This window comes from Amia ocellicauda, chromosome 1 (assembly GCF_036373705.1).
Source record: "Amia ocellicauda isolate fAmiCal2 chromosome 1, fAmiCal2.hap1, whole genome shotgun sequence".
Taxonomy (NCBI): Eukaryota; Metazoa; Chordata; class Actinopteri; order Amiiformes; family Amiidae; genus Amia; species Amia ocellicauda.
Genome location: NC_089850.1, coordinates 38,080,691 through 38,105,544, shown reverse-complemented (window position 1 = coordinate 38,105,544; position 24,854 = coordinate 38,080,691). Strand labels below are relative to the sequence as shown.

Genomic DNA, 24,854 nt, shown 5'->3' with positions numbered 1-24,854 from the left:
AATATAAATAAAGCAGGTAACGTTTTATAAATTGTGATTAAAATACATTTGCCTAGAACTGTACATTTAAAATAATTGTATTGCTCAATATGGTCTTTTATATATTATCATCTTTGCAAACAAATTACATTGTTAAGATCCACAGTGACCTACCCTCAAATATACAAATAAATAAATAAAATACTAACTAACCACAAAACCAAGAATAAATATCAGTTTCATCCAGCTTTGAATCCCACCAAGTCCAGTGCTGATTGACAAATTTAGATTGTGTTTATGTAGCTGGTTGCCTTTGTCCTGACTCTTTTTTTGACCTTTGGAGCATCACTAATCTTTTGCAACTTGAAATGATCTTCCACAGAAACTCCCTTAACTGCCAGGACTATAAAAGACTTGGTCTGTAGGAGGGGATCAGTCCCGCTGGTGATAGAGCTGCACTAAAGTGAGTAAGGGCTTTCTTTACCCATCATGGGTGACACAAAGCTCTGTCTCCTGCTGCTCTTGAGCACCTATGCCTTTGCACGTAAGTACCAGTATATTCCTTTACCTGCAATGAAGAAATAGTTACCTGCTTTTCTTGCTGGCTTATCAATTTTAGAGACATAAAACATTGTAATTTGCTTTTTGGGTGGAATTGCGCGATCTGAAGTGTACATTATGTCTGTATTTTATGTACGTTTTTATAATCCTCATCATGATTTTTGGCTTTTTCTCATGTGTGAGACTGTTTTCAAGGTGAATTTTACAACCACAACAACAAAACGTTTATTTAATGGAAATGTATAAAATTAACAGTTTGCTGTATTTAAGTCAACAATCACTTGGAATTTAACTGAACACATTCATAGACAGTATGTTAGGATAATTTTTATGTATTTAGAGTGTGAATTGTCATCATGGTAATGTGTTAGTTATGTAATGTTAGCATTCAATGATTGTTCCTACAAATGTATTATCATAAATGTAAATTAAGAGTTTATATTTTAAATGTACATAAAGAGAGGATATTAAGTATTTTTAATTTATTAATTTATTATTTCATTTTAATTTATATCTAACAACCAATCTTGTGAAAAGTTTAAGTTTTGATATATGTTGTTTTTGAGAACTAGAATGATGGTGATGAATTTAAGTGTACACAAGTGGAATTTCTGTATCTTACCATTATATACATAGTTGTGCAATTCATATGCTAAATATGAATAGTTTATAACACTAACATTGTGATGATGCTATTTGAGGAAGAAAAAGTAGTAGCATTAAATTTTACATTTGATCTTAAAATATAAAAAATATATAAATATGATTAATTTATTTTACAGAACAAGGCAACGACAGTGCTAATGATCAAACACCAACCTGCTTGCGTAAGTCTTGTAACTATGCACTTAATAGTGAATTTAAGCAATTGAAAGTTTAGCTGGGATGAAAAAAACAACATTAAGAGCACTACACCAAAACAAAGCAAAATACAAAACCTAATAGCAAAAACAAATTAAGTGAACAAAACACAGTTGTCTAATGTCTACATTTTTACCAACAAGAAGTGCATTTGAACTTTGGGATATTCCTATTTATGATTCAGTAATAGGATTCTGTTTACTCAAGAAATTGGCAGAACGGTGTGTCCATTAGCAAGAGTTCAAAGTTCTGAAGTACAGATGATGATTTGGAAGTGTTTACAACAGGTTTATCAGAAACCTTGGTTGCAGAAAATATTTGAAAAGGGCGCCCCCATATGAACTTTGAATGTACATGACTTAGATAGCAGATAAAAAGAAAAGAAAAAGAAGAACATTACCTCAAATGAAACTGTTTGCAAAGACTACTATATTACTAAAAAAAAGACGGAATGTTATTAAATAAGTCTGCTGTTTTATTCCCTTTATCACTGATACATTTTTTTATCGCTTGCTAGGTCACACCTTTCAAAGTACATTCTAAGTACTGCATTTGCAATGGTTTTTTAGACTTCTAACAAATATGTTGTCACATATTATTGCTCTACCACGATCTGTTTGTCAGACTGAGGCTCACTAAAATTATGCATGTCTGTTTAAAGTTGCCGGACGATTTAAGAACTTTAAGAAGTATGTGTACCGCTACGAAGCAGAGAGCCAAAATGGCGTGACTGGAACAGCAAATCTCAGGAATGGCCCCAAGGTTACATGTAAGGTATGTATATAGCCAGGATTTCTTATTATTTTCCATTGCTTAGGGCTATCTTTAAAAGTAAAGAAACAACAATTTGGTTATTGTTAAACAATATTTACTTTAATTCACTTAGTGAATGTTCTATTGTATGCCTATCTATACAGCGTAAACCTCCTTTAGGATCCAAAGTGTCCACTGTGCTTTGGCCCTGGGAAATTGAATGATATTCCTACTCATAATTCAGATTTTTATATATGTTTTTCTTTGTTTAAGTTTGGAAAGTGATTGATTGAAAATGTGTAACATTTGTAATGACAATCTGTAGTACAAGGAACTAATATACCTATTCCCAAATAGTCTGATGTGTACTTATTAATCAGTCAATGAAAACCTTTCTATAATGAGATTGCTTATTTTCTATGACAATAATATCCTGGTCAGTAGATTTGGCATAAAACAATTCAAGATAAATATAGCAGTTGATACAAAAATACTTCATAACAGCATTATAAAACATGTTAATGAAAGACCTATGAATGGTGTATGTAATCCATGTCTTATTGCCCCCTTATGATGCAGCTATGTAGTCTACAGCTGTAGACTATTTCAAATCGACTCTTTAACCTTAATTGTAATTACAGTTTTGTGTAGATACATTTTGATAGTGATACCCTATTATGGAATATATACCTATTATATGGAATGTATATAGGACATTATATGTTAATGTTTGTTAAACCATTTAAGTCACCTTGGATAAAGATGTCTGATAAATAGCTTAATAATAATAATAATAATAATAATAATAATAATAATAATAATAATAATAATAATAATAATACACATCTTTCACTTTAGGTTGAGGTTGAAGTCCCTCAGACGTGCAGCTTCACTCTGCGCACCACAGAATGCACCCTGAGCGAGGTGAAACTCATCAACCCGCAGGGACAGCTGGTGTACAGTCAGGCTCCGAGCGCTGTGGCATTCAAGGCTGCCATGGAGAGGTAAGAACCAGACAGAGGTGAAGCCTGGCATGGCAATATACTACTGTGTTGTTTATCATCACCAATGATAAAACACCACCACTCTGGAAATGGTGAATGGCAATGGGAAATGTGGAGAAAGAATAAAGAAAAATGAAAGAATCATAATGTGTGCTGATAATATAATCAACAACAACATGTGTATCCATCAAAATCTTAGTACCAACTAATAATATTATGATGGATAGCTCTTCTCTGATGGAATTCATGTTAAGTTTGCATTTTTTGGACACGTTTCATTCCTCCCTGTGTAGGAACATGCTGAAATTCACCATTGAGGGTGAGTCATCTGTGTCCTTGTTTCCGGAGATGGATGAGCCCACCAACATTTTAAACATCAAGAGAGGAATCATTTCAGCTCTCATGGCCCCAGCAGAGGAAGAGCAGAGCAACCGATACATGGTGAGCATAAGCTTTGACTTATATATAGACTGAGTGGATGGTTCTCAACTGTAGAACCAGCTTATTCAAGGGTTCTGCTGGTATCACATCACTTGCCTAAATGCCTCATCTGACAGTATTACTGGTTGATGGTTCTATAAACTTGATATCTTTCATTAATTTGTTCTTTGTGTGTGCGTGCTTTTCCTTCCAGCATACTTTGCATGGTGTGTGCCAAAGTGAGGTAACTGTCAATTCCAAAGGAGAACCTGCCACGGACGTCACTGTCACCAGAGACCTCCAGGACTGCGATCATTTTGACCCCCAGAGGGACTACACCAGCCCACTGGCTCTGATCTCCGGAATGGTGAGGCTGCTGAGATCAGAACAGATCTGCTTTCATATAATGCACCCTTTCTAATTGATATGGCCATAGTGATTCCTTCCCTTTTTCCAGATGACACAAAACATCTGTTACTCATAAATATACATTCATTATTCTTAATTATTTCCAGAACCATTTCAGATATAAATACTTGGTTATATTCTCTGTGAATAATATTTATGTACTTGCTTTTGTCTCTCTGTAGAACATGCCACTCTCAACATTGATCAGCAGCAGTCAGTCCTGCAATTACCAGTTTGATCCCAAAAGAAGACATGTGACTGAAGCTACATGCATTGAGAAGCACATATTCCTGCCTTTCTCACACAAGTAAATAAACTGACAACCATCTCCACACAATTTTGAGGATGATACCATGCTATGATTTAATTCAAATGCTGGCTGTTCTGAGCTAAATTGTCACCATTTTCCCTTTTTTCCTCTCAAAAAATAGTGCAGAATATGGCATTTCATCCCTGGTAAAACAGACCCTGACACTGCAAGAATCAAGCAAGATCAACAACCGTTATTTCGATCATGGTAAGAATGGAATAGTATCCCTTATTTATTTCAGTTGGTGACAGCCTTGATAAAGAAATTTAGAAAAAAAGGACCAGGTTTTCTACATCTTTTACTGGAAAAGAGATGGAAAAATAGTTATTCTCATAAATCAAACAGCACAGATTATTCAAACCTTTTGACATTCAGTAAAGACCTTGGCAAAATTAGCCATTGTGCTTTAGATAACAATTGTTCAAGCGCGTGTTGTTTGGCTTGATACACTTGCAAAATTGAGAAGGAATATCTGTCAAAATTCACTGTAAATCCCCTGTCACAAAATTTTATTCTATAGACAATCAAATTGCCCAATTTATATTCTAGTCATTAAGGGTCTATTTAAATTGACCAGACTATACTCAGCTCAGATGATGTTAGAGTACTTTAATAATAATGCACTCATACACCAGCCCCCTATCGCTTCCTTCAAGCAAGGGAGAATATACATTTTATTCTTACTTATCAATTGCCGGAAAGAACAGCACAGAGAGCACAATTGACCTACGCACATTTCTTTGCTTGCAGATGAATCCACTTTGAAATCCCTCTTCATGGAACACGCCCAGGACAAGTCCCCTGTGCAGACTAAAGAAGCGGTCCTCACTGCTCTCCGAGATCTGGTCAACCTTCCCAAAACACAGCAGGGACAGCAGAGAGCCGGCCTGTTCCAGAAGCTTGTCACCGAACTCAGGGCCTTGAGGAACGAGACTCTGGGACTAATGATAGAAGAAATGAACACACTGTCAAGGTAAGCCATGAAAGCTGAAAACGTACAAAGCAAACACCTGTTCAAATAGTCTCTGACAGCAAGAACTGAGATCTCTGATGATAGTATTGGTTTTCAATAGTAATGGAAGGAGAAAAAACTAACTTCAAAAGGATACTGATTTCTGATTTTAACCACAGCTGGAGCATAAGTATAATTATCTTACAAGACTGGTATCAAAACGACAGCCGAGTAGATCACAAAGTAGAGGAGAGTGACGAGAGAAGTCGCAGGAGTTCTTATGTCTGCTGTCCGTCATTGATATTCCCAGCATCATCACATCCCAAGCCCTGGTCCAGTGTGGGACTCCGGAGTGTACCAGCGCCATCCTTCAAGTCCTGAGGACATCTAAGTCTCCAGCATTCCAGACTGACCTAGTAGTTTATGCCCTGGGACTCCTGCCTTCTCCCTGCAACAGGCGTGTCAGGGACCTGCTCAGCATGGCTCAGAACAAGCAGACCAGAGGCACTTTCTATGCTCTCAGCAACAGCGTCAAGAAGTAAGTGGTCTTTTGTTTAGTTTTTTATATAAATTCCACAAAGTTAAGTCACTACAATTATTATTGTTGTTTCTTTTTTGTGTTACTGTAAACTTAGCAGGTTTAGAATGGCAATGTTGCAAATACACTTTCATTAGCATCCCAGTTTGTTTGTTTTTTGTTTTATTGTTTTATATGTGCTCCTCAATGCCTAAACTCACTTTACATTACCTTGTCAATTAGATGTATGTACCACCAGATGTCAGTAAATCCTAGCCAGAGACACTAAAATAATAATTTTGGCGCAGCACTTACTTTTTTTTAGATCATTGTCATTATATACTCAAACAGAGAGGTGCACAATTAATATATAAATACATAGGTACATTTACATAATCGTATGCTTTTCTGATTGGTAGGTTTTATCAAAATGAAGGAAAAGTGACACCTGAAATCACTGATGTGGCCGACTTCATGGCCTTCATGCTTGGCAGTGATTGCTCTGGAGATCAGGACAGTGCTTACCTGACTCTGAGGGTATGTATAGTGTTGCTCTACCTTCTCCTGTTGGGGCATCATTTTGTGTAATATTTTTATTTTTAAAAATGAGAAAGACAGATCAGTCCAAACTAAAAGCATAAACAATGATTGCTCACTACAGCAATGGAGATATATATCAATCAAAATGTTCAAGTGTTCAAAGACAATCCTGTTATAAATGTATTTATTTAGACGGCTGTGAAATTTCACCATCTTCTCAGCTTTTCAGTGTGAGTGAAGGTTTTGAAAAAGGAAAATGAAAAGACAGTTCAACAGTATTCTGAAACTCCTAGAGAATATGCAGCATTGCAAGGGTTAGACAAGGAAGGAACTGTTTTAAAAACATTTGGACCTGGAGTTGAATTTAACTTAAAACCTTGCTGTTTCCAGGCCATTGGCAACATGGGAGGTGCAATGGAAGCAGCAAGCCCCAAACTGAAATCCACAATGCTCAAGTGTGTCAGGCAGCAGGCGACCTCTCTGGCTGTACAACAGGCTGCTATTCAGGCTTTCAGACAGATGACCATCACAGATGAGGTAAATCAAATCTCTGTTCCTCATTTGCAATAAATCGTGGACAGATACATGCATGACTTTCCAGCTTTTTTTATTAGAAAAAAACATGTAATAACATCCCTTTTATGCCACAGTAATTTCTCATATACAGTAGTTTCCCTTTATTTTTGTATGATGCGCAGTAGCTTATGCTCATTTTACTGTGAACGTAATTAAATAATCAATTCAAATGGTTATTTGTCAGAGAAATAATACGTACAGTACTTATAAACACTGCCGGTTATTCCATTTCAATTACCTGTTTCACATCTTCATAGGGTTTACTGTAAGATTTAGTTGAAATGGTCACAACAACATTATGATTGTGCTATCTTGAAACTCATTTAACCTTTGCAAATCAGCAGAAGAGTAGTCACATCTGAATATACATCTGAAAGCCATAAATGACAAAAACACCTCAGGTATCACAGCTGACCAGTTGTGAGCTTGTTGTGGGGATTAAAGTGAATGTTCACCTTGGTTCTCAATCCATGACATTCATTCTGTTGTGTGCCTTTTTTTCAGGTCCGCAGCATTCTTCTTCAGACCTTCCAGGATGGCAGTGCCCCTGTTCAGAAGCGTGTGGCTGCTTACTTGATGCTCATGAAGAACCCCACACTCTTTGAACTCGGCAAGGTGAGCCGAGCTCTTGTGAAGGAGAAGAACGAACAGGTCAAGAGCTTTGTGGCCTCCCACATCGCCAACATTTTGGATTCCAAGGATGCCTCTGTCCAACAGTAAGTTCACTTCTGATTTAATTTCTCCTCTGTGCATGCAAATAGAGGGAATAAATCCACTTAATACCGGGAAGGATATATCATAGTTTACATATAGCGTATAAGAAACCAACACTGTGTTTTTAAATTTACTTTAGTGCACCCTCCTTCTTTGTATGCACATAATGACAGTCTAACCTAATGATCGAACAAAGAACATTGCCCTTGTGAAAATGTCATATCTGTCACTGTGCTGGTTCTGTTTTTGCTCTGTAAAATAGTAAATAAGTGACATACTAGAATTGTTCTGCCTAAATCTTCTGATGGTTTCGTAAACAAACCTTCCTCTTCATCACAGACTTAAGGACATGATACTTGAAGCTCTTAAAGGTAATGAGGTACCAGCTGCACAGGACTTCAAGACGTTCTCTCGCAACTACCAGATGTCTTCATCTATGCCATCACAAGGGGACCCTCTGTCTACCACTATGAAAGGAAACATGATTTTTGATCCCAGTGGATACATGCCAAGAGAAGTCATGTTGGAGACGACACTCAAAGCCTTTGGATACAACATCGATATGTTTGAGGTACCAACTGTAATCCTGTGTATTTGTGTTTTAAATTTTGGTTTAAAGTAACTTTAAGCAGGATGCACTTAGGATCACTCTTGGGATACTGCCAGTGATTTGTTTAAAGTAGAAAAATGATCATTTCAATTATCTTTCCCTGAAAGGTCGGCCTTGATGGAAAAGGATTTGAACCATCCATAGATTCTCTTTTTGGAGAGAAAGGATTTTTCCCAGACAGTGCGATGAAGGTGATGTACTGGGCAGAAAACAAGATGCCAGACAAGATCAATGACATTCTCAAACAGTTTACACCCCTCAAGAATGAAAGAGCAAAGAGAGAGGTATTAAACCCAATATCTACTTTTTTGTGTTGTTGCCTAATGCATGCATCTTAGTTTTTACCCATGTCCAATGTGCCACAACTGTTTATATTGTCAACACCTTACAGCTTCCAGAGGACATCATGAAGGAACTGAGCCGCAATTTTAACAAACTGGTGAAGGATTTGAAGTCCCAGACATCCCCCGAGGCAGTGGCCTATCTGAGAATTTTAGGAATGGAACTTGGTTACTTGAAGACCAGTGATGTGAAATATATAGGAGAGATGGCTATGGCTCTGTCTTCATCTCTGGCAGCAATCCCAGGCAAGGTAATGTGTGTTCACTTCAGATATATAATTGACAGTCAACACAAATACTGACAGAAGTATGAACATCAATACACCTACCTTTTTTTCATAAAGGTTTTCTCATCATAAAGCATATTGTAAGAAACATGAATATAATTAGTATTATTAGTCTTATTCATATTAATAGTAGTAGTAGTATTTCCAATTCATGATCTGTAACCGTACCTTACATGTGAATTACAAAAAGTATTTCTGAATTCAGTCAATCATTTGTTGACAATGTACATTGTGTAATTTTAAACTGTTTATAACCACAGAAATATCATGACCAAAAAAAACTGTTTAACATTATCCAGTTATTTTCAATTATCCTGATTAACTTGCTTTGTTTCATGCTTTTAGATTGCAAAGTCCTTGCTATCCAGCACAGACAATGAGATATTTGCCCATTACATCTTCATGGACAATGAATTCTCCCTCCCTACATCCACTGGCTTTCCACTGAAGTTTTCCTTATCTGGAATATTTGCTCCAGGAGCTACAGGGGGTCTGGAAAGGTCATCTGACTTGGTAATTTTAAATTTCATTTGACTTTTAGCTCTACCTCTATATAAACACTGTTTTCCTTTCATTTTAAATGTATTGGATTTTTTTCCCAAAACATCTTGTGGCCAATCAGCTATTGCAAAAGCACAGAAGTATTCCCTAGCCTTAAACACAACCAATGCAATATGAGACTCATAAAGGTCTTCAGCAGGATCCCACACTCATGTGCAATAAAAATGCAACAAAGAGAAGGGGCCGGCTTGACGTCAACAGGGAATGGCTCTTGGGAACATTATTAGGGGTTTGAGTGCAAGCAACATCTCTGACTACTTGGACAAATCCAAATCAGCTGTGTATAATGGAGCATTTCTTATAAACTGCATGCTACTCACATTAACTCTTTGTCACCCAAAAGGTTTTCAGGCCTTCAATGGGAATTGAGTTTGTGACCCATATGGGCGTCCATATCCCAGAGTTCACCACAGCTGGAATTGAGATGCATACCACTGTGTACCATGAAAGTGGGCTTAAAGCCACATTGACCATGAAAAACAACCAGGTCAAACTGTCCATCCCAGCACCTCAGGGGCCCACTCAGCTCTTCAGTGTCAGGTATTCTGAGATTATAATTGTTCTATTATCTTTTTTGTTAAAGTAAGTGACATTTATTTGCCTGCATCAAAGTCTCTCAATGTGTCTTCTTGCCTGATGTGCTCTTTCTTAATGCCACCCTCCCAGCCACCACTCTATATTTCAGTGAACCATGGAGGTCTGTCAGCATCCCATATGAGATATTAATAAGCAGACAATGTTACTTTACTTTTTGTATCACTTTAATTGACTATTTGTTTTAAGTGTTACATATCTCTTTACTTGAATTTGTTGTGCAACTAATCATTATATTGTTATTAGTAATTTATTAAAAATGTAATATCATTTTTTTTCTTACTTCTTGTTTTTAATTATAGCAACAAGTTGCTGTCTGTGTCCTCCACTCAAACTGAAATAGTGCCCCCAATGGTGGAAAGCAGAACTGACTCTGTAACCTGCAAGCCATTAATTACTGGTCTGCAATTCTGCTCAATTGTGCGTTATTCTAACGCAAGCTCCACAGATGCTGCCCCTTACTACCCACTGACTGGAGAAACAAGGTTAGTGATACATTTAAAGAGATTCCAGGTGGAAAATATTCTTGTTTTGTGTGTGGAAATGTGGGTGAAACATGGATACATTTGCAAAGGTCAATATCACTTTTTATACTGCTTGATAGATTTGTGATTTGCCATTTTCATATTTATTTAATGTATATATTAAAACAAAGAAAACAGATCAATAAAATGTTGTAATATTAATAAACATACTTCACCTGAAATCATAATATGTGCCTTAGTATGCTGCAAAAACAGCTCCAACAGTTTTTCAATTACATTTTTCATTTATCTAGGTTTGCCCTGGAGATCCAGCCTACAGGAGAGGTCACAGAATACTCTGCAACGATTGGCTATGAATTAGTAAAAGAGGGACGTCACAAAGTAGACACAGTGAAGATTGCTCTTAATACAGAAGGTATGTGTCTTCAAGAAAGGCAGACCCTCCATAATGATTGGAACATCACAAATCATATGTTTAAAGATGACTACTTAACTGTCCCTGTAAATGAAAAATTATTAGAAGATTTTTCATGTTTTATCCATGTCTAATAAAATCTCCTTTGCCAAGGCACTGAAGGCACTGAGGCCACAGCTACTCTGAAGTACAACCGAAACAGGAACGCTGTCAGCAGTGACTTCAAAATCCCAGATTATGATGTTGAAGCCGGGGTGAAGCTCGGGGCCACTGCCGATGGCATGTACAAGGGAAAGAAAACCTACATCCTCAGCCTTGATGTGACCAATAAGAATATCCCTGAGCTGACACTGGTTGGCCGTGCCAGGTAACAGTGTATTTCTTTGTTTATGTGTTAAGATATCACTAAATTCCTCATTAGTTCAATCAATTCAATATAATAGTATAGCACTAGGCAGGTAGTCAATATTTATAGTTAGATGGTAATTATTTATTTAATTCATTATTTAATGTCAGAATATATTGCAGAGGCAAACTATGCCATGAGGTCTTCTTGCCATTTGAAACGTTAAAATAGAGACCCAGGCAGAATTTGCACCCAATAAAATATGATGTTTATCTTTGGTAGACTGGAGGGAATGAAGGATGGCCTGCTTCAGGTCCAGATGACTGTCCCTTCATTGAAGATAGATGCCAGCACCACCGCCACCATAAAGAGCAGCAGCGGGTTGACTGTGCAGCTCGATTCCTCCGTCAAGATTCCTGAGTCATCCTCCTTACAGAGAGTTATCTTCAGATATGGTACATTTTGCTATAATAATAATAATAATAATAATAATAATAATAATAATAATAATAATAATAATATACTCCTACAACTATTAAAACTTATAATTGTTAAGAAACATGAGTCTACAAAGAGCATTTCATTTGAAGGTAGGCATGTTTAGAATGACTAAAACTAGATTGTGAGCTTCCAAGGATATGACATTAGTTAGTAGAGTGCAACAGGTACATTGCATTTATCCATGATCACCGTCAATTAATGAACTGTATCTCTGTCTCAGATGACGACAAGGCTGAAATTGAGCTGAAATCAGACGTGAACTCAGAGCTTACAAAGCTTCTCCCCAGCCCTGAGAGTTATCAGAAGTACCTTCAGAGGTACATTGATGACATCCTGGACCAGAAGGTGGCAAAGACAGACATGAAGCTCCGACACATTGTCTCCAAATCCATTGAGGTAAGAGAACGACAAATCCTTTTGGGTCTCGGTAATTTCAATTTCTGTGGCTGACATTCTTTGGTGCCTAACACCAAAATGGCCTTAATTTATGTTTGTCCAAAAAACAGAAAATGAAATACTCTTTCATTAGAACTTCCATTGAAGTCATGCTTTGAAATACATTTTCATTTGTGTGTGTTGACTGGGACTTCTAGAATTGTTTCTTTATAAATTTAGATTTCACTTAGAGAGCATGTGTTTTAATAAAATAAAATATATGTTATAGACTACTTTATACCTCCTGGTCCCAAAGAGCTACAGGGTCTTTAAGTTATCAGTTGCTTAGCTGAACAAATTATATTGTCATTAAACAGGATTAGGTTAATTTACTAGCTGTTGAAATGTATAACACGTGAATGACAGGGACCCTTTAGGACCAGGACTGGAGAATACTATTCTATACTTTACTACAAGGTGCAATACTACTCTCCAAACCTGCCAATCGCCTGTGGTTCAGTCAGACACTCTGTGCTTCTTCTAAAGAGGAGTTCGCTCTTTATTTTGTAGGCAGTGCCTTTAGACATAGGCTAACACACAATGGGCTTCTTTGACCAGCAGGGGTCTCTGTTGAAACATTTTTGGTTGCTTTATTACAAAAGAATGGTGATGTAGAATTTCCAAATGCCATTTTTTAATAGGCAAGCAACATCTGGTTGGATAAAGTGGCCAAGGATTTCCCCTATGTTGAAACCTTCCGAAGCAAGAGGAATATTCCAGAACTTACCTTACCATCTCTCCCAGAAAGGCTCTATCTGAAATCGTAAGCATCTTCTAAATAGTGATTCAAAATGTCTCCCTGTATATATAACAACTATAAATATATACTTATATGTATTTATATATGTTTTATATCTACAGTATAATGGATGAGTAGAATATAAGTTAAACATTAGAACAGATACTAAAACTGTGAATATTTAGATGATAGAAAGTTGACAGAAATGTAATCCATTACAAAGTAAGCTTACAGGCTCTTTTATTTTCTTCCAACAGTGATAGCTTGTTCAGATACCAATTCAACAAGGATAAATTCATCATTAATATTCCACTGCCTTTTGGAGGACAATCATCAGAAGACTTGAACATCCCCAATGTCATGTATACTCCTCCATTATATCTTCCAAAAATGAATATCAACATTCCCACCAAAGAGCTGACCATCCCTTCTTTCACCATCCCCCCAACATATGAGCTCAGTCTGCCCCTTCTTGGAGTGGCTGAATTGTCTACCAGGCTCAGCAGCAACTATTACAACTGGACGGCTTCTGTCTCTGGAGGAAACCAAACTCAGGATGTGTTTAATTATGCTGCACAGTATCAAGTTACAGCTGAAGGCCCAGTTGACTTCCTCTCTTACAAAATTGAAGGTATTGTGTCTCTTCTTTTTATCTTATTACTTATGCCTTGTATAAAACTGATATTTACTGTACTTCTTATATCATGTTTGAAATTGTATGTCTAGTAAAAGAAATGATGGCCAAAAAGGTATCCTCCATTGTGGTTAATGACAATGATAAAACAAAGTCTTTACTAATAGATACATTTCACCAGTTAACATATTTTATTAAAATTGAACTAGATGGGGATTGTCATAGTAAGATTACTGTATAATCTTTGTTAATGTTTGTTTCTGCACAGGTACTGGATTACTCACTGGATTGTTTGAGGACACATGGAAGGGCATAGTAAATGGATCTCTCCACCACCAACTCCTTGATGCAAGTTTCAGCTACTCAGAATCTGGAACTCGAAAAGAAAAAATAAATGCCAGAGCCAATTCCAATTTTGATGCTTCCAGTGTTCTGGGACTCAAAGCCACCATGTTTTATTCTTCCCACCTTATTGGCACTAGTGATCTACTTACAACTGATTCAAGTTTGGAGGGAAGAATCTCTCTGGGTCAGTTATACAGCACCTGTTCTTACACTACAACGTACGAGATTGATTTAGTGAAACTGCAAGGAAAAGGAGAATCTACCTTAAACCTGGATTCATCGCTGTTTCAAGCTACTAACAGACTAAAAGGCAGCTATAGCAATGAGGAGCTATCAATTACAAGCAGCACTGATGCACTTAACCATGCTCTGAAACACATCGGCGAAGTCAACTATAAGAATGGCCAATTCTCCCTGAAGTCAGACACAACTGCAAGGTCTCCATACAAAACACTCACCAACAAAGTGGAACTTCTGCTCTCCAGCCAGGCAGCCACAGTCCGAGCAGAATCCCAAGTTCAGTATTTACAAAACAAAGTATCTGCTGTTGTTTCCGGTTCCCTGAATGACCGTGGTCTTGAAATCAACACTGATGGCAGCATCAATATGGAGGTAAGCTGTGGATTTCACAAAGGCACCCTGTCAATCAACAGAGAAGGCTTGCTTACAAGCAGCACTACAAATTTTAAGTGCACCCCAGTGAAATTTGAGAACGTCTTCAATGGTGGCATCGATGCTTCTGGAGCTGCTTTTAAACTCAAGTCAAATGGAGACATTCTTCAGAATAAGGCAGAACTCAGTGTTGAAGGCAAAGTGGGATTGTCTGAAGCTTTCCTGAACACTTTATACAATGGAAATCTCATGGATGTGAACACTAGGAACAACTTCAACCTGAAGGTTAACAAACGAGGACTGACATACATAAGCAACATGATGGGATCATACAAAAAAATGAAGACAGATAACACACACAAATTGACTATCACTCTCTGGACCCTTTCATTCCAATCCAAAACCGACAATTATATTTGTCCTCAGGCCTCCTACAAACATGATGTTAAACTTGACATGAAGCCTTTCATTGCTTCCTTGAGCCTCAACAATGACCTCAGATTACTAGATGCTGATGTTACGAACGAAGGACAGTTTAAACTTGAACCCTACAAGATGAACCTGATGGGAAACATTAGAGGAACCTATGGCCCCAAGAAAGAAGTCAGGCACAACTATGAAATCAGTTACTCAGATTTGAAGGGAATTGTTAAGTGCAGCACTACTGGTAATATTGAAGGATCACAGATGAGCCATAACTTTGACCTAGAGGTTGCTGGACTGTCTGCTAAGTTCAACAGTGAAGGCAGGATCAACTCCAAATCCCTGAAAGCTGACAGTAAAATCCTCACTCTTGCCATGCCATTTAGTCTTTCTGTTGATGCCATTATTAATGCAGATGGAAAGCTCAACCTGTATGAAAACCACAATGGCCAGCTTTACAGTAAATTCCTTTTGAAAGCAGAGCCCCTGGCTCTGACATATTCACATGATTGCAGAGCATCGACTGCACATGGCACTTCCGTTAGCACACTGCTAGAAAACAAGGTTGATGCCCTGCTGGTTCCATCAGAACAGAAAGGAACCTGGAAGCTTAAAACTAAGTTCAACAAAAATGTCTACAATCACGACATTCTTGCTTTCAACAGTGCAGAACAGATTGGCGTAGAACTTTCAGGACAGCTGCTCACAGACCTTTTCAACAAACTATCCAGCCCTGCTAGGTCCTCACGAGATGTCTCCAGCCAGGTACAAGATTTCACAATTTCTGGCTTCCTGAAGTATGATAAAAACAAGGACATTCATGTCATCCACCTGCCTTTTGTGGAAAGCCTTCCTGCATTAATTGAGCAAACAAAATATGCATTTGTAACAGCTCTCGAGTCTCTGCAAGAGTATCTGAAGAGTCTAAATATAAATGATGTCATTCGTAAATACAAGGCAAGTTTAGACAAACTGCCACAACAAGTGAATGACTATATAAAGAAAATGGATTTGGAAAACAAGGTCAGTGAAGCTAAAAAGAAGCTGATTGCCTTCACAGAAGAGTACACTGTTACCCTGGAAGATCTGGAAGCAGTCCTAGAGCAACTCCAAGAGTCCTATCAAAAAGCACATATTGAAATGCAAAACCAACTTAACAGCCTCCTGAATAATATCAGAAATGCTTATGATGAGGCTAAGCTGAGAGAATTTATTGAAGATATCCTAAGGCAAATTGTGAATCAAATTAAGTTTATTGATAAAAAGTATGAGATCACCAGAACTGCTGTGAACACTATTAGTGCAATGGAAGACATCATTAAGAAATACGATCTTAAGAAGATAAAGGAAAGTGGTGCTGCATGGCTGCAAAACCTAGATGCTAAATATGAAATAAAAGCAGAGCTCCAAAGGAAATTAAATGAACTGAAAAAACTAATTCAGAGCCTTGATCTTCAGAAGATTGCTGATGACTTAAAGGAACAAATCCAGGCCATAAACCTTGAAGAGTCTCTGTCCAAGTTAAAGGTTAACATTCCAACTGAAGAAATAACAAAAATACTAGATGCCATCAAAGACGTGCTCCTCAACTGGATAGAGGAATATGAAGTAACGGAAAAGATAAACGTTGCCTATTTAAAATTGAAAGAATTAATTGTTAAGTATGAAGTTGACAAGAAGCTACAGGTTCTCATGGATAAGGCAGTGCAACTTTCAAAGCAGTATAAAGTCAAAGAAACTGTGCAGTCAGCAGTAAATGCTCTGAAGCGCATTGATGTTAAAACTTACACTGATAAGGCTCAAAAGTATCTGGATGACACAATCAAACAACTGAAAGCAGTAGACTATAAGAAACTCATTGATCATCTGAATGAGTGTATTGACTGGCTCCTAAAGGAATTGAAGTCCTTTGACTACAATACATTTGTAGATGATGCAAACAAAAGAATTAGTGAAATGACCAAATATGTTAATGATCAGATTAAAACACTTGAGATACCACAGAAAATTGAGGCTTTAAGAGAATATGTAAGGGAAATCCAAAATGCTGCTGTTGCTTATTTAGAAAAATTAAAAGACACAAAAGTTGCAGAAGTTATTGCATGGATTCGTGACTTTGTAGATACAACAGCTCTCAATGAAATTGGAAAAGTAGTAGAGGACAATCTCATGGATCTGAAACAAAGGATCAGTACAATGGACATTAGACGGGAAATCCAGATCTATCTTCAAAGGGCTAGTGACTTCTACATTAATATGGTCAATTACATCACAGAACAATGGAACAAAGCATACCAAGAGATCAGCAACCTAGCTGAAAAATATGACAGAATTAGGACCGCTAACATATTAAGGGTAACTATTGAACAAGGATTTGTTTTTCCGGAGATTAGGATTGCCACACTCAGGATCCCATCATTTGAACTAAGTCTTCGTGCACTGAAGAAAGCAGAGTTTGAAACACCTGAATTCACAGTTCCTTTTACAGATCTGTTTATTCCATCAACAAAAATCAACCTGAAAAAACTGCAAGACATTTCCATACCAGCCCGCTTTACAACTCCAGCAGTTAAGATTCTGAATACATACACCATCCCATCCATAACCATTGACTTTAATGAAATCAGAAAAGGAATTATTTCAGTAGTAGACAGAGTCAGAGATTTTAAAATCCAGCTGCCAGAACCCAAAATTTATTTCAGGGACTTAAAAGTTGCATACCTATCTGACCTACCTGATTTCACATTACCAGAGATAACACTTTCTGAAATCAGTATCCCTGAATTCAGTATTCCAAAACTGGATCTGACGAATTTCCAAATCACTATGCTTCAGATCCCAGAATTTCAGCTGCCACGCATACCCCATGAAGTCAGTGTTCCTACTTTCGGCAAGCTCTATGGTGAATTTAAAATAAAATCTCCCTACTACAATCTGATAACATCAGCTGAGATTCAAAATGCAACAACCACCCAGGAAACCCCTACATTTACTGCTTCAGTTACCTCCCAAGCAACATCTACCTTAGAATGCCTTGCTTATACTTTGGATGCCACTGCCCAGATCTCAGCCCCCAAAATGAGGAGTCTGGTTTTAGCTGAAACTATCAAGGTTAACCACATTGCATTCTCTCTTGACCATGAAAGTTCCTTGTCATTCCTTGGAGCCGAAGTACTGGGAACAGCTAGGACCACTGCAAAAGCCACCACTGAAGTGTACACTGCTGACCTTGTGAATACCATACGTGTCTCCTTACAGAGTGGAGTTTCAGCTACAATGAGCACAACGTACAATCACAATTTGAATATCCCAGCAGCTGACATTTCATGCCAGGCAGCACTGCTACAAAATATTAACACTCGTCTGGAGTCTGGGACTGTTTCAGTGACTATTGGAAACACAGGAAATGGGAAGTGGTCCATTCAGGAGTATGTGGATGAAGGCAGACACAAGAGTGACCTCGAGTTCAATATCAACATCAATACGGCAAAACTAACCTTTGCAGGGGAAACCAGCAGCAAGGTCTTGAAAATGAAACAATCTGCTAAAGTTGAAGCTGTCATCTTTAGCCATGTAACTCTAGACATGAGTGCTCAGACAGAAACTCCCTTTCTCCGAACAAGTGTTTTGGAGGTGAAGGGCAAGGCTCATTTAGCAGACATGAAAATTGAACTGATAGCTAACCATGATGCAGAACTCACTGGCAGAATCAGTGGAACATTGACTCATTCTCTGAACTTTTTGGTGCATCCATTTGAAGTTGTCTTCAATACAAATAACAAAGGAAACATGAAGATAGCTTTCCCCTTGAAACTCACTGGAAAAATCGATCTTCTGAATAACTATGCCCTGACCCTGAATTATGGAGTTCAGCAGGTGGGTTGGCAGTCTCTAGCCAGATTTAACCAGTACAAATACATTCACAATTTCACACTGGGCAACAATGAGAAGGACATTGGGGTTTATGCAGCAATGAATGGTGAAGCTAATCTTGACTTTTTGAATGTTCCCATTACTATCCCTGCAATGCAAATGCCTTACACCTCAGTGAAAACTCCTTCAGTAAAAGACCTCTCTTTATGGGAACGCACTGGCCTTAAATCTCTCTTGGGGACAACTCGCCAGTCATTTGACCTGTCTTTTAAGGTGCAGTATCAAAAAAACCCAGAGATGCATTCCTTTTCCATCAATTTAGAGCCAGTGTACAAAACAATAAATGATAATGTCAAGGTTTTGAATGAGAACTTTGTATATGGAAGAGATCAAGCCTTCATACTTCTCACAGACTCATACAACACAGCCAAGGAGCAATATGACAGATTTAAAATAGATACTTCTGTCAGCAAGGTGCCAAGAACATTCAGGATTCCTGGATACACTGTTCCTGTATTAAATATTGAGGTCTCTCCGTTCACTGCTGAATTGCCTGCATTCAGTTTTCTTATACCAAGGGAAGTCAGTACGCCTAGTTTAAGAGTACCAATGGTTGGTTTCTCAATTCCATCATACACACTTGTGCTGCCCTCTTTGGAACTGCCACTTCTTCATGTACCATCTACTCTTCGTAAGCTGACCCTTCCCAAATTTAAATTGCCCAACATTCAGAACACCATCAATATTCCTGCTCTGGGCAACTTAACCTATGATTTTGCATTTAAATCAACTGTGATCACCTTGAATGCAAATGCCGGGCTGTACAACCAAGCTGACATCGTTGCCCGATTTGGTGCTTCTTCAACCTCTGTGTTTGAAGTTCTTAAATTCAAGCTTGATGGTACAACAAGTCTGACAAGAAAGAGGGGTCTCAAACTGGCCACGGCACTATCACTGGACCATGTGAATGTTGGGGGTTCTCATGACAGCACTGTGAGCCTCACAAAGAAGAATATGGAAGCCTCTGTGTCAACAAATGCCAAAGTGAACTTACCAATTGTTAGTGTGGATTTTAGTCAGGAACTCCTTGGTAACAGCAAGTCAAAACCCAATGTTGCTTCAAAAATAAAATTAGAGTATAATTTCGATGTGCCCCAGATTCCTACAAAGGGCAAGGGAAGTGTTGAGCAAAATCTTGCTTTGGAAGGACTTACATCATACTTCTCCTTGGAGGCATCCACCAAAGGAAAGATTGATGGGACCATGATGCAGACTCACAAATTCACAGGAACCATTAATAATGAGGCAAATGTCTACCTCAATGCCAATGGCCTGCGGTCAACCATGAAAACTGATGCCAATTCAAAGGTAGATACCAAAAAGACCAAGGTCTGGAACTTTGAGATGAATGAGAATGTGGCTCTGGAAGCATCTCCACGCCGCATTTATGCAATGTGGAATTACACCAGCAACAATGAAGCCATTGCTAAATCCTTCAACACCAAGGGCAAACAAGTAGCCAAAGCAACTCTAGACCTGGTTCCATCAATGTTGTTAGCAGATTTTCAGATTGACATTTCTCAGCCAAGCAGTTTTGCTGAGGAAGCAAGTATTTTTGAAACCCTTACACTCAGTGTCAACTCTGACAAACAGAAGTTTACCTGGAGCGGTAAGGAACAAATAACATCAAAAATCCTTGCCTATGATTTGCTTTTGTCAAATGATGAGTTGGAGGTGCGATTTGATGTGAGTGGATCTGTGCAAGGCCATGTCTCCTTCTTGAAGGATGTAACCATACCAGTTTACGAAAAGAGCCTATGGGATGTTCTAAAGTTTGATGTAACAACCAGTGAAGAGAAGTTGCAGTTCCTGAAGTCTTCCACCTCCATTGTTTACACTAAGAACAAAGATGGATATTTCTTCCCTTTGCCTGTCAAGGCTTTAGAGGATGGCTTTACAATCAACATTCCAGAAATAACCTTAGAAGTCCCTAAATGGGTGAAAGACCTCCCACAGACAATTCAAGAAATTGACATTCCAACTGATAATTTCCAGTTCCCTGACATTATTTCCATCCCTTCTGTGATCACAACACCAGCTTTCAAAGTTCCTCTGACCTCTCTCCAGGTGCCATCATATCAAATCAACTTTAATGAGCTTGAAATTCCCAAGAAGATCCGCACGCTTCCATTTGAACTGACTCTGCCTCATTTGCCAAAAGTGAAATTCCCTAAACTCAATGTAGGTGCTGAATATCTCGATAATGTGAAATCCAAACTACCCCACTTTGTAGTTTCAGTGCCTGAGTTTGACATCACCATCTCTTCATTCACCCTTCCGAAAACATTCACAATTGGAACCAAGGAAATCCATCTGGATAACATTGTAAATCAGATATCCAACTTTGACCTACCAACTATCACAATTCCAGAACAGAAAATTGAAATTCCAGATCTCTCAGTCCACTTACCTGCTGGAGTCTTCATTCCCCTGTTTGGTGCCCTTTCTGCCACTGTTAAAGTGGAATCTCCAGTGTACAACGTGTCATGGACCACAAGCCTTGAGAATAAATCTCCCTCCTTCATCTCTTCAGTCAAGTCTTCCTGCAGCTCTACAATGATGTTCCTGGAATATGATTTAGAAGGTAAAGTCATATTGATAACATTAAGCAGAACTTACTTATAATAGAAATGTATTCTTATTTTTTTCAGTTATTTGCATTAAATTGTACTCTGGTTAGAATACTAACAATTGAAAATAACATTGCATTAAGCAATATAGAATAAACCTGCTTTTCAATGTGATGCAGGAAACATGTGTGCCATGAAATCAGTAACAGCTGTACCTTTTCACCTTTTACAGCTATAATTGTAATTTGTAAATATGACAAAATAAATTCCCGTTGATCATAAAATGCAGAGCCAATTAATGAAGTGAATGTTGTTGTTTTCTCACAGCAAGTACAACTACAACTTATCAAGATGGAGATTTCGACCTGAATGGAAAATGTACCATTTCCCACAAAGACTTTAGCCTTAACGAGCAGCATCAGTACACTCTTCACGGTCACAGGTAATGCATCTGAACTGGTGTTTTATATGTAGTGTTATACTTACTATGCAAATTAATAACTACTTGACTTGAATAATATATGTTTGATTATGCAAACTATAACGTGATTTTCATGTGTTGTGTTTTTCAGAATGAAACGCCAGAGTACTCCTGATGCCGGGTAAATGTCAATTACAACTCTACAGTATTAGTAAACAAAACAAAACAAAATAAAAGACGATCAAATATGGTTTTGAGATGCTGAAAAAATCAACAATCAGACAAAAAGTATTAAATGCCCATTGGAATTGGAATGTTATAAATTTCACCCATATAATTGTGGTGTGATATAACAGGTAAACAAGTATCAGGTCTCCCTTATGGACTATAACTTTAGGAACAAGGGCTGGGATTAAATCAAAACTTTGACCCACCCGTTAATAGTAAACTACAGAACTGTGCTCAGTTGCAGCTTCATTTTTAGTTAGATGGTACTTTCTTCTAATCATAAATGTAACCGCTATAATGTAGGTTTCTATTAGCGGGTGGGTCAAAGTTTTGATTTAATCTGTTTCATGGACTATTCAAATAAAACAGAGACTTCAAAGAGTAAGAGTTTTTTTTTTTTTTTTATTGAGAGAAAATTAAATTGGCGTTATACCTTTAAAAACTGTCTTGAGGGAAAGTGCATGTGTATGTCTTCAATCATTTTGTTATTTTAAAATGTATGCCTTGCTTTGCAGAGCGTCCCGCCAGTCCCTGATTGTTGACATCACCAGCCCAACATTTGTGGACGTAAGTGTCCGTTATGTGGCAGTCAAGGACTCAATCACAGCCTCGCTGTCTTCGCCGTCTGCTGGCTTCCTTGGTTTCCTCCTGGAAAGGGATGCCCCAGAAGGAGTGCACACAAGTCTGTACTGCCGTTACCCGGTAAGAAGCATATATGCAAAATAATTCTTATACAAATTATATAAGTATATAAAGACCTCTTTACAACTGTCCATATGTTTATTTAATAGTTTTTACATGTGACCAAAAGAAAATGTCTATCAGAGAATGTGTTGTTTTGAAAAATATAATTCAATGTTGATGAACTATTAAAAAGTAAAAACAGGGACACAAATGTGACTGTTAAAATAACATGATTGTAATGGATCTTAAATTTTATATTAATTACCATTTTTGTTTTTTTATGTTTTTTAACAGTCCTCTCCTGATAAGGATGTTAATATTCTGGATGCAAAAATGAATTTGAAAAATCCCCAAAATCTCCACATTGAAGGTGACTGGGACGCTCAAGTTTCTTATGACATACTGGCTGGTTTGAAACGGAGAGTCCCCAGAATTATGTCTGCTGTGTACCAGTGTATTAACAAATACCACCGCGAACATTTTGGAATGGATATCAACAGAGCTACACGAAAAATGAAAAATGCCATTTCAGATACTATTGAGACATCCTACAGAGATTTTCCCCTAAAAATTAGCCAGCTGCAGAGTGAGTTTGAACAGCTAAACGATAAAACCAGGAAAATGTATAAAAGGGTGGCCGATAGTTTGGGCAGTGTAGACCTACAACAGATAAGAAGCAAGTTTTATGACAGAACAAAAGACGTAATTCGACAATATCAGAAGAAAATTAAGGACTTGCTTGATGCTGCCATCAAATTCCTTAGAGAGACAAAGTTTCAGTTACCTGGTTATGAAGAAAGATTTACAGGGCATCAAATCTACATGAAAGCCACCCAGTCTGTCATGATGTACATTGACCAAATTATGCAAAAAGTAGATCAGTACCTAGAAGAATGTACAGATGCATTATTAGACTACATCAAAAAGCTTGAGTTTAAGGTGCCTGGTACTGACCAAACCGTATCTGGAAAGAAGCTACTGGATGATCTTAAAATAGTCTTAAGAAAAGTCCAGGATAAAGTAAGAGAAATTGTGAAGAGCCTTCAGAAAATTAGCCTTGAGAAAATGCTTCAAGAATTTAAAGATTTTCTGCAGACTTGCTCCCAGAAAGCTGAAGAAGTAATCACAGCCTTGAAATCCCAGAATCTAGAAGAAATGAAAACACGAGTCCAGGGGATGTACTCTGATGCCATCAATTCACCCACAGCAGAGAAAATTAACGAAGCTCTGAAACAGATACAACAAACTGTAGCTGTAGTGCATGGGTGGACCAAGGAAATGCTGAATTTAATCATGAAAAATCTTGAGAAGGCAAGTCTATACATCAAGTCCCTCAGAGAAGAGTATCTGGACACTAACATGGTTGGATGGACTGTCAAATACTATGAGATTGAGGAGAAGATCATTGAGTTGGCAAAGGCTTTTGTAGTGTACATGCAAAATATTCAAATGGTGGTTGGAAGTAAGGGAGAAGAGTTTTTCAGTTATGCCAAAGACCTGGTTGTCGATGCAGAAGGAAGAGGACGACAGATATCTGATGTGATAAATAGGGTACAAGAGAAAATCAGTGAATGGAGTGTCGATGCCAAAAGATCTGCTGGCGCACATGTAGACCTAGTCAAGAGGAGAATCCTAGAGGCCTATGACCAAATGTCACTTGACAATGTTACATCTGCTTTGGAAAAAATTATACAATATATAACTGACGCATATATGTCAGTTTACAGAGAAACCCTATCCTTTATTCAAGAGCTTTCAAAAAAGGTGAAACCATACGTTCAAGTCAGTGAGGGAAAGTTTAAAATCGATTTCCCTCTTCCCTCTGGATTCCCTTGATGTATAAAGCACAACCATCTAAATGGGGAAAACTGCTCAATTAAACAAATCCTTGCTTCAGAACAAAAAGGACACTTGTTATTGTAAACGCATAAATCCTCTTCCTTGATGTATTTAACGGTATTATTCTGACAACCTTCTTTTAAAAGCTGTTTCTGTTTTTTGTTTTTATTTTATTTTTTTGTAAATTAAATATTATAATCATTTAGGTTATTCTAAGTGTGCTGAATGTCTTAATAAATAGCAATTCTTTATTAAA

The 24,854-nt window shown here is 37.7% G+C and overlaps 1 protein-coding gene across 1 annotated transcript; it reads left to right on the top strand.

Annotated features, from left to right (window-relative positions):
* The first annotated feature begins 402 nt into the window (after positions 1-402).
* Positions 403-24,854, top strand: apoba (apolipoprotein Ba). Its single transcript, XM_066703769.1, has 30 exons — positions 403-523; positions 1,323-1,367; positions 2,063-2,175; positions 3,013-3,158; positions 3,452-3,599; positions 3,793-3,945; positions 4,169-4,293; positions 4,418-4,503; positions 5,047-5,269; positions 5,559-5,786; positions 6,185-6,302; positions 6,696-6,842; positions 7,386-7,597; positions 7,935-8,166; positions 8,313-8,489; positions 8,597-8,797; positions 9,179-9,346; positions 9,738-9,934; positions 10,291-10,473; positions 10,767-10,888; positions 11,042-11,255; positions 11,517-11,689; positions 11,956-12,131; positions 12,812-12,933; positions 13,167-13,540; positions 13,812-21,440; positions 21,754-21,868; positions 21,999-22,028; positions 22,591-22,777; positions 23,054-24,854. Exons 1-30 carry the CDS (start codon positions 469-471, stop codon positions 24,593-24,595), a joined length of 13,641 nt encoding a protein of 4,546 aa, XP_066559866.1. The 5' UTR covers positions 403-468; the 3' UTR covers positions 24,596-24,854.